Source organism: Herpailurus yagouaroundi, unplaced genomic scaffold, assembly GCF_014898765.1.
Source record: "Herpailurus yagouaroundi ecotype Mexico unplaced genomic scaffold, PumYag 159, whole genome shotgun sequence".
NCBI lineage: Eukaryota > Metazoa > Chordata > Mammalia > Carnivora > Felidae > Herpailurus > Herpailurus yagouaroundi.
In genome coordinates this window covers 53008016-53019049 of record NW_024412400.1, presented here as the reverse complement: position 1 = coordinate 53019049, position 11034 = coordinate 53008016, and the positions used below count along the sequence as shown (strand labels likewise).

The 11034-nt window shown below is 38.0% G+C and overlaps 1 protein-coding gene across 1 annotated transcript in view; it reads right to left on the bottom strand.

The window, feature by feature from the left end:
- Nucleotides 1-7552: 7552 nt before the first annotated feature.
- GFM1 (G elongation factor mitochondrial 1) overlaps nt 7553-11034 on the bottom strand; it is a 46683-nt gene continuing 43201 nt past the window's right edge. The window contains exons 16-18 of the mRNA XM_040480605.1: nt 9783-9943; nt 8740-8793; nt 7553-8584 (exon numbers count right to left, since the gene is read on the bottom strand). Coding sequence (XP_040336539.1) covers nt 8453-8584; nt 8740-8793; nt 9783-9943 — 347 coding nt within the window. The 3' untranslated portion in view covers nt 7553-8452. The remainder of the gene's footprint in view (nt 8585-8739; nt 8794-9782; nt 9944-11034) is intronic.

Here is an 11034-nt window from a genome sequence, read left to right as displayed (position 1 = left end):
GGGCCTGAATAGTTTCTAGAGTTCCATTTCTGGTTTCGTAGCAATTTGTAAGACAAAGACTGTTGTTTCCAAGTCCCTCAAACAAATGAATTATAGCCTAAATATCTATGGATTGACCTGCCTTTTCCTTTTTAAAAAGTTTTTATTGGGGCGCCTGGGTGGCGCAGTCGGTTAGGCGTCCGACTTCAGCCAGGTCACGATCTCGCGGTCCGGGAGTTCGAGCCCCGCGTCGGGCTCTGGGCTGATGGCTCAGAGCCTGGAGCCTGTTTCCGATTCTGTGTCTCCCTCTCTCTCTGCCCCTCCCCCGTTCGTGCTCTGTCTCTCTCTGTCCCAAAAATAAATAAAACGTTGAAAAAAAAAATTAAAAAAAAAAGTTTTTATTTACTTATTTATTTGTAGAGAAAGTGGGGAAGGGGCAGAGAGAGAGGGAGACGGAGAATCCCAAGCAGGCTCCGTGCTGTCAGCACAGAGCCAGAAGGGGGGTTGGATCCCATGAACCATGAGATCATGACCTGAACCAAAATCAAGAGTCAGATGCTTAACCGACTGAGCCACCCAGGCACCCTGATCTGCCTTTTAAATTAAAGTTTTAGTTTTTTATAGCAGGAAGATTTTCAACTAAAAAGGGAATCAAAAGATTTATGCCTTTGTAAAATCTGTATCAAGCATTTTAACAAAAGCCTTTTTTCTGAGTATAGAACTTAACCTTGGCTTCTATTAGTGCCTGAAAATTGGTCTTCCCCAATTCATTTGTAGGAGGGCCATGAGAAATTTTGGTCTTCTGTTTCCTCTCTGAAGGGAGGGTTTCTCCAGGGACCTGCCTGGACTAATAACCATAGTATAATCATGGGGTGGTAGAACTCACCTTAGAAGCCAGTCAAGGTCTCTGTGAGTGGGGTTGTAAATAACCATTAATCTAATTCTTCTCTAAATTTGGTAGGATCTTCTGAAAGTGGAGGAAAAAAGGCTTTTTAATTCACAGGATCTGCTGCTGTTCAGGAGACATGCAGTTTTTATAATGGCGGGGTCTAGGATACATCTGTAAAGGTCACTGCGCAGAAATGCCTAAAGCTGAAAGAGCCTGATTGCAGCAAAGCGAGCCCTATGGCCTGTCCCAGGTGCTTCTGCTGAATTCCCTTTCTAGCTTTCAGCGTTTGCACGACTAGCCTGAGTAGCCTACTTTAAACCTAGAGATTAGACCAGAGTGTTCTCTGTAAATCTTCTAGGGAAAGTTAACACAGGCAGATGGGGCTGGATTTTAAAAAAGGGAATTTATGTTGGATGTGGACATTAATGTCTTTTTTTTTGAGAGAGAGAGAGGTTGGGGGGAGAGAGAGAGAGAGAGAGAGAGAGAATGCATAAGTAAGGTGGGAGGTGGTGCAGAGAGAGAGAGGCCCAGAATCCAAAGCATGCTCCAGGCTCTGAGCTGTCAGCACTGAGCCCGATGCGGGGCTTGAACTGGTGAACTGGGGGCTCATGACCTGAGCTGAAGTTGGACACTCAACCGAGTCACCCAGGCGCCCCTGGACATTAATGTCTTAAGTCTAATTTTTTTTTTCGTTTCATCCAGGGAGTCCCTCAGGTTAGTCATTACACTAATCAGATAATTAAGAACTCTCCATAAATAATTTTTTTCTTTCAAATTCAGCCAATTCAAAGGATCTCTCTTCTGGACACTGACAAGTAGGATCTTATTAATTTCAGTAGCAGCTCAAAACAATAAGACCTTTTATGGCTTAATCAAAGGTGCAAGATGTGTCCCTAGACAGGGCATAGATGATGCAACCCCTGTCATACAAAAGTTTACTCCCCAGAATTATCTAATTAAGCAAAGGACTTTGATGCAGAGGCAGTAAGGATGCTGTAGTGAAAATGGTGTTGCCGGTCTCCCACAAAAATGAATAGATCTGCTAATCTGTGACACCAGGCAGGCACAACTACAATGGAATTTTCCAACACTAACAAGCAATGAAGGACAAGACGACAAAGGCTCAGGACCTTATGGACCAGGACGTTTTATGAGAAACTCCCCTTGAGAACTGGCACAGCCAAAGTTCTTGTAAAAAGTACAAAGTGCTGCTTGTAACTGCACATATCAAAACCCAGGTCTATTTGGCCACCAAGGTGCCCCCAGTAAGTACCATCCAGGCGGCGAAGACCAGAGAGAATATTCTTACTGACCACAAAGTCAAGCTCTTAGGACATATGACAGGATAAAAGGAAAAATCTCGTCTGATCTTTCTAAGCTTTAGCTTGGTGTTGGGTCTCTCAGAGCCAAATACCCAGGAGGGATGTGCTGTGCGGTTGTGGATTGTGTGGTGTTTGGCAGATGCTTACTGTCAATCTAACCTGTTCTGTGACCAACTTTCCTAACATAGGGGAGTCCCTGAGTTCGGTGGTGAGCACTCTAACAGCTTTTAAGTGCTCAACCCATGCCCATCCATTTTGAAGCTTTGGCTTCCAAGATTTCCTCTGGCAACAGCCTTTCCCTCATGTGCCCATTAACCCACAGCAAAGTTTATCTAAACAGACAGCAGTCTGATAAGAACCATTAATTCATCATTCTGTGAGGTTGGCTCAAACAGCAGGCTTCTAGAGCCTGTGCCTGCTTTCTGCCCTATGATTCGTTTTCATAACAAATGACACAAAAGAGACAAAGGAAAACCAAGACCATCTCTGGGAGGAAACGGATCACTAAAACCGAGAGTACTCACCCACATTTTTACCAAGACTTGCTAAGCCCAATGACTTAGTTCCACATTATTTTTTCCTGCTAATCTAAAGGAAAAAAAAAAGATTCTCATTACTCTCACTCCACTAGATTTGGCAGATGCTTACTGCCAAATCTGGGAGGCTAACATGGTAAAAAAATCTTACCTTCTGCTGGTTGTAGATCAGATGTCCCAATATTTCAAAACTGCAGAATCTTCACAGCAATTCTCCAGTGGAAGTTGATCCTGCCAAATATGCCAACTGTAGGGGAGGAATTTAAATTTTATTCTGTTCATCAAGGTTCTTCCAGCTAGTCTAAGAATTTAATTGGTATTAGACAGATTAACAAGAGGGGGGAAAAAAAGGTTTTTTTACATGTGCAGAGAGGCCCAATAATGCAACTGAGACCTAAAAAAATGGGCAGGTTTTTTTGTTGTTTTTTTTTTACTTTATAGACAATCTATGAGGAATTAACAGGATAAAGAAAACTTTGGGAGCTTCAATTAGTAAAGAATTCTAAACTGAATTTGGGCTGTGATAGTAAATTAGTAACAAGTAACAAGGGTTGTTTGTACAGCTTTCTTGGCTTTGGCTCTAAATTTCCTATCTCTGGTGATAGGCTGTGTCTTCACCTTGTGTTATAGAGAGGGTGCCTTTTTGCATGATTTATTTCCTCCTTTCAGGGGCATAGATGGTGTGGTCCAAGTGTCCTTGTGCCTAGTCTCTTAAGCAACTTTTATTCAAAATAATCAATATACCAAAGCGGGACATTGTGGGGTGGCCTGCCCTTGGCCATTTAATGGAATGCTTATATCAGTCTCAAAACTTGTTAGCCAGGTTCCTTGGCGAGTAACTGAGTAGGAGGCATCAGCTTTAAAATATACCAAAATATTACTTTTAAGTCTACCTTGTTAGAAAATTAGAAGAGTTTATACTGAAGCAAAAAATTTTATAGACATGGACTATTACAAAATAAAAACTAGGATGATATGGTTACTTTTTAGATCTAGTTTATGTATTTTTACTTTTTAGATCTAGTTTATATGTTTTTCTATTTAAACCCCAATCCTTTGTATTCACCTTCCCAAAATCTGCCTGATTTAAAGAACCATTAAGTATTCTGAAGCACAGGAAACAATCATTTAAATGAAACACCAGATCTCCCACCTATATAATAATGCAAAGAAAAGACCTTTTCTAAAATATCAGTCTAGGGGCGCCTGGGTGGCTCAGTCGGTTAAGTGTCCAACTTCAGCTCAGGTCATGATCTCACAGTTCGTGGGTTCGAGCCCCACATCGGGCTCTGTGCTGACAGCTCAGAGCCTGGAGCCTGTTTCATATTCTGTGTCTCCCTCTGTCTCTCTGACCCATCCCTGTTCATGCTCTGTCTCAAAAATCAATAAACGTTAAAAAAAATTAAAAAAAATAAAATAAAATATCAGTCTACAATGATTAAATCATGACAAGACCAAGTCAAAACCAAAACCTCTACCTGAAGTTCCCTAAGTAATCTTCAAAAAAGGTCTGGAGAGCATTATAGTACTAGCATATTCAATGTCCTGTGATCTTTAATCAACTTTTTAGTATCACATTAAGGGCCAGAAAGGGCTTTCAGCTTTCTAGTCTCACTTATCTCAAAGTCCTCTTCCTCATAAAAGCATTTTTTAAATTAGTGAGATTAAGCTCACAAATATGACCATTATTCAATCAGATTTAACCCTTTTACAGATTTCAGTATAACAGATTATGAAGAGGAATTCTACAGACAACACACAAACACAACTAATTGTCTAAATTTATAAAACATCCAAAATTTAAACCAACTAAATATTCCTAGTATCACTATTAGAACATCTTAAATTGCTGACCAAATTTGCTAGTATTGATTTTGTCAGCTAACTGCAGAGAAAAATTACTTCATCTGCCTTGACATAAAATGAAAAACTCTTAAAATCCCTAAGTCTTCTTTTCATTAAGAGTCTAAATTCTTCCAGGGCACCTGGATGGTGCAAGTTGGTTAAGGGTCCGACTCTTGATCTCAGCTCAGGTCATGGTCTCACGGTTCGTTAATTCAAGCCCCGTATCAGGCTCTGCACTGATGTTGCAAAGCCTGCTTGGGATTCTGTCTCTACTTCTCTGACCCTCCCCCACTTGTGCTCTTTCTCAAAAGAAATAAACTTAAATTAAAAAAAGAAAAAGTCTAAATTCTTCCGAGTCACTGAGCCAGTAACAGGTATATACAGCATCACATTTATTTTCCTTATCTCTAGAACTTTCAAAATTTTAAGACACACAAAATAATACCAGGATTTTATCTGCATTCCATTGCCTTCTACTTTCATTTTTCTTACCTGGATTATTAATTGTTAGAAATGAAACACATTCTGAAAGTCAGTTGGAAGTTTCTATATTTGCTCCTGAATGACAGTTCTTCATGACGTAAGAGTTTATTCCAGTTTCCCTCAGATTAGAAAATTCTATGACCTGTTCTGTGACCTTTCCTAGCTTTCAAAGTCATACTTTCACCTAACTTGCTTCCTGGCACTTATTTGAATGGATAAATGAATGAATGAATGCTCACAATAAATTGTAAATACAACAGACTATTTCAAGGATGCACTCCAGTGTTAGTTATTTGAAGACACTTTAAAAGCAACAATTAAAGCTCTCATTCAACAATTTATAGTGTTAGCAATGCAAATAGGTGTCTTCTATAAAGGGATATACTTCTGCATGTCACAATTTACTACTACCTCGTGGATGTCTAGTTCCATTTGCATCAATTTAAAAACTCATCCGGATTTTAAAAATATTAAAGATGAAAAAGTCTAACACTTCTGAATTGATAAAATTTTAGTAATTTAAAACTAAACAAGTGAGCAAGGAGGAAAGAAACGGTGGAAAATTGACCATATGTCTTTAAAGGTAGAGTTATCAAACTGAGAACCTATATCCCAAACTCTAACATCATACAAAAGAACATTAATAATACAACACATCTAAACAAATCTTCCACTTCATGTCTTGGAGGTGCAAGAAATACTGGTCTTTAAACTTTCCTGTATATTCGAATCAAGTGGAAAACTTTTAATGATTTTTTTAAACTTTTAATGTTTATTTTTGAGAGACAGAGAAAGAGAGAGAGAGAGAGAGTTGGGTGCTGAGCTGTCAGCACAGAGCATGACACGGGGCTCGAACCCTTGAGCCATGAGATCATGACTTAAGCCGAAGTTGGAGGCTTAACTGACTGACCCACCCATGCGCCTCTCAGGTGGAAAACTTTAGATCTTGGGGCGCCTGGGTGGCTCAGTTGGTTAAGCCTCCGACTTCAGCTCAGGTCACGATCTCACGGTCTGTGAGTTCGAGCCCCGCGTCGGGCTCTGGGCTGATGGCTCAGAGCCTGGAGCCTGCTTCCGATTCTGTGTCTCCCTCTCTCTCTGCCCCTCCCCCGTTCATGCTCTGTCTCTCTCTGTCTCAAAAATAAATAAACGTTAAAAAAATATAAAAAAAAAAAAAAAAAAAGAAAAAAGAAAACTTTAGATCTTGAATCCAAAGGATCCAAGTATCTAGGGGCTGGAAATGGGAGTTTCTTCTTAAACTCCCCATGTGACTTTTAAAGTGCAGTCAGAATTAGTGGGTTGGGAATCACTGCAATACTGACTACCTAGAGCTGTTACTTGTCTCCAACACAAGTAATACGGTCTTTCTTGCAGCGCCCTCTTCGGATCCTCTGTCCCCTTCTCTCTCTGCCCCTCCCGGCTTGCACTCTCTCTCAAAAAAACAAATAAAACATTAAAAAAATATTAGCCAACAATTATCCTTCATTAGAGTAATACATAAAAACCCTCATTTATGAATATTCTTTTTTTTTTTTGGCTACAGACTTTGGTTTGGATGCGGTCTCTTCCAATTTTAACCAAACTAATTAGCAAGAGATGGCAAGAGATGCAGGTTCTGTTCCTACACCTGTCCCTACGTGATCCCACTCTTGTTACTCCCATCAGCCAGCCTGCGTTTTTGCCTATGAAATGCTGGTGTTAGATTAAATATCTAGGTTCTTTTCTGATGGTCTGTCTTTATAAGCAGAATGTTTACCAAGTTAAAAAACACATCCAAATTTATCCATCACAGTTCCGATATTCCTAACTATTGGCAATAGCCAGAGAAACTGAGCTAAATTCTAGGAAGGTATTTCCTCATCGGGAACAATTTTCAAAGTCATCACTAATAGTACAAGAGGCTGATGAAATGCCAAAGCAACAGTATTATTCAGGCTTGATGCTACTATACAGCAACACACATACTCATAGGGAAAATGAACTTGGTTTGATGAATACAGCTATTTATCAACGTGAAAATTTAACAAGCTGTGTGATTTTAGATGAATTACTTACCTTCTCTGTGTTTTTGCTTCCTCTATTACAAAACAGACACAGTAACAGTACTTTCATAGGGTTGTGAAAACTATATTAGATAGTGCATTTAAAGCATTTAGCAGATGCCTTGAAAACATGCTCAATACTTGAAAAAATCTTTTTCTAGAAACCTTAAGTTATAAAGCCAAACCTATAAGTCAAGAATAAAAAGGAATTTAAAATAATTATTTTATCTCTATTATCCACTAAGGGAAAGGACCAGGATATGTCTGTCACATCAGATGATTTGGGGATGAAGTAATTCTAAACAACATGGTAGAACTGTCTGGGAAAGTCCCACCTATTCTAGAAACAAAAACTTAACACTTGTTCTTTCACCATGTCAGTGAATACAATATATGATAAATTCCAACAGACCCCAATTCAACTAGCATTTACCAAGTGAATGAAACTGACAAGGCAGCAACTACGTAAATTATATTTTATTATTCAGAGCTTCAGAGAGATTAAAATAGGTAAGAATAAAATATGCAAGCATCTGCTTTTCATTTCAAAGATCCACAAGAAACTAACATAAAAACAGGCAGTTACAAATGTGCAGAAGCCACAAGTTGAAGCAATCACCTATATATAAAACAGCTAGAAATTTACTAGCCATTTTAATATTCCCATGAAGAATCTGAGAAATGTTCTCTACTAAGAACATATGAAATCCACTCTTAAACAAAAAAAGTTTGTTCAAGTGTGCGTTGGTGGTACAGTGGTGAGCACAGCTGCCTTCCACAAAAAAGCCTGCTCATTAAAGGAGGACACCCCAAGAAGTGTCATGATACATGCAATTCACTTTCAAATTATTGTTCAGAGCAAAACAATAATTAAAAAAAATTTAAATACAAAGGTATGAGATATAAACAGATAAAGCAAATATGACAAAATAATTACTTGATGAACAAACTGTTAACAAGGTTGTTCTTTATTATAAGGTCTAGATGGATTGTACAGGCCTGTTCTTTGTACTGTTTTAGCTCTTCTAGATGCTGAAAATTCTTAGGACAAAAAATTCAGAAAGGAAGTTGACATACCGTTCTAAGTTTAGAAGTATAACTGAAATCAGTCTCTTCCCTTAAATATTAAATATATTTCAGTAATAATCATATTTTATTCGAGGTGTTTCAATGAACTATAAAACCAATCAACAGAGTTGAGATATACATAGAATTGTCTTTGAATATAACAGAAGTTCCTGAATATAATAGGAAGGGCTTCTAAAATTTGTTTCAGCATGAGTTCTTTCCACTGGAATCCATTAAAGTATCTAAATCTTGCAGATTCAGTTACAGCTAGTAAGCTTAAAGTGAGGGAAGTTAGTTCTTGGCTTTTCCTTTTTTTACAGGAAGTTGACCTGTAGCTTCTAAATACTTATTGATGAGGTCTTCTTGTGTGGCCGGTGAACATGGCTGATATCTGCAGTACTCCATTGTGTATTCTCCCTTTCCCTAAGAAATTAAAACAACAACAAAAGAGATTTTGTTTGTTTGTTGTGGTACAACTACCAAGGAAAAGTCATGCAAAGACAAGATTTCACATATTTGAGTGCTGTGTAGGGTGGTTTCTTAAAGAACACTAAAGTAAAGTTTAAACACCTGCTTACCTCTGTGCATGACCTAAGTTCAGTGGAATAACCAAACATATCATTTAGAGGGACCTGAAAACAAACACAGTAGATATTTTAGTATTGTTTATTGAAAAATATTTTAGAAAAGACTTGTAATTCCTTTAGACTTGGGTTTCTACTAACCACTCTTGATTTAAAAGAATTAAAAGACAGAGAAATCTATTTTTGTTTTACTGCAAGTAAAAGCCTTATTTAAAAATAATTTCATTTGAGGGGTGCCTGGGTGGCTCAGTCAGTTAAGCAAATAACTCTTGATTTTGGCTCAGGTCATGATCTCATGGTTTATGGGTCAGAGTCCCATGTAGGGCTCTGCACTGACAGCGTGGAGCCTGCTTGGGATTCTCTCTCTCTTTCTCTCCCTGCCCCTCCCCGGCTCAGGCATACTCCCTCTCTTCCTCTTTCTCCCTCCCTCCCTGTCTCAAAATAAATAACACACACACACACACACACACACACACACACACACACACACACACACACTCATTTGACAGTCACAACTAGAAACCAAATCTTTCTGTTTCACAGGGTGGACACTACTGACGGCCTTCCCTCCTCAGAACCTCCACACTCTGGCTGCAGCTCAAGCAGTGAGAAGTGTTTCTCCCATGAAAACGTCAATACAGCTTCCCTCTGGACACCTCAATATGCTGATAGTAGTGTCTTCTAGGCGGCCTTATGTAATGTGATATATGCAGGCAATGGACTTCAATATGATCCCAGCAAATCAGGGAGAAAATGATAAAACAGCTATACAAATAAAGCTTATAATGAGAAAGACACATAACTATGTAAGAAAACGACATATTCATAAAGGCACATATAAATCTTATTTTTAGCTTAGCAACTTAAGAGTTGCTCTAATAGCAAATTATAAAAATTGCCACACATATCTAAGCCACAAATACAACACTCAAGTAACCAGGATAATGTGTCAATTTGCTCTACACTGTCCAAAAACCAACTTTCATTTCCTTCTGTGGTTACTAAAAGCAAGATTGTCAGTGACCAATAGTACTTACCTCTGCATACAGCGTGAAATAGTCCTCAATCCCATCTTGTCCTGTGATTACCCCATGGCGCTTGTTAATTCCCGCAATCACTGGTCCCTGAAATTCATTTGGGGCTATGACTTCCACAGACATAATAGGTTCAAGAATACATAATGTTGCATTTGCCAAAGCTGGATAAAAAAAAATTTACAAATTAGTTTATTAACCTTTAGACAAATGATAACTCTTTTCTACTAGATATACAAAAAGGAAATAGAGGGTGTCCTCCAAAGGTATACACATGAGTGACGAGGTTAAAATATTTGACCTGGACTTTTTTCTAGTAGCAGTAATAGTCCCTCTCCTAAACAGAAATTCCAATAAGATAATACATAATTATAGTACTAATATTTCTATTACTTTATTTTAATCCTTAAACATTACTAAGCTGCAGAGAATAATATAAAAGAGGTCTTCATGCAACATTCAATCAAGTCCTTTACCATCTAAACTATCCAGTTGAGGGTTACTTATTTTCTCCCTCTGAATACTTTCAGGAATAAAGACAACTAACTGTTAAGTCTTTGACCAGATAAACTGATTCTTTATGGTTGGTCCCTAGAAGATGATTATTTTTATCATCAAATAACTTTTATCATATATTTGGAGAAAATTATCAAGTCACACCTGAGATCTGTCTTTCCTTTTCTAAACAATTTCAACATGTTATTGAGAATCAGAAGACCAGGGTTCTAGTTTCTGCCCTGCCCCTAATAAGTTATATGCCCCTAATAAGTTATATGCCCCTCATAAGTTTATGCCCTGCCCCTAATAAGAAACCAGGCCTCAAGTTTCTTCACCTGCAAAATAAAGACCCTGGATGCTAAGAGATATTGAAGAATTAAAATGTGTATGTCCAATGTGTGTGTCCAGGCTGCTTTTTTATCCCCCTTAATATGTAACCAGAATACTTCTTACTGTGACAAATGCCGACTGAGGTTTAACTGTAACAATGTGAAGAGAATAGAATAAAATTTCAAACATTCATATTTAAATTTAATGTTATGATAGTATGGAGTATTACTTCAGCCTTAGACTGGATGAATTATCTCTAAATAAAAACTTTAAGCAAAACACAGAAAAGATGTCAAAATATTTTAAGATAATCATAGTTTTCCCAGCATTAATTTGTTTATAATTAATTAGCAATCATTCTTGTATATTAATTAAAGCACTTCTCCTAAAGACACTCTTAGCTTAAGTGCAATAACTATAAGGAAGG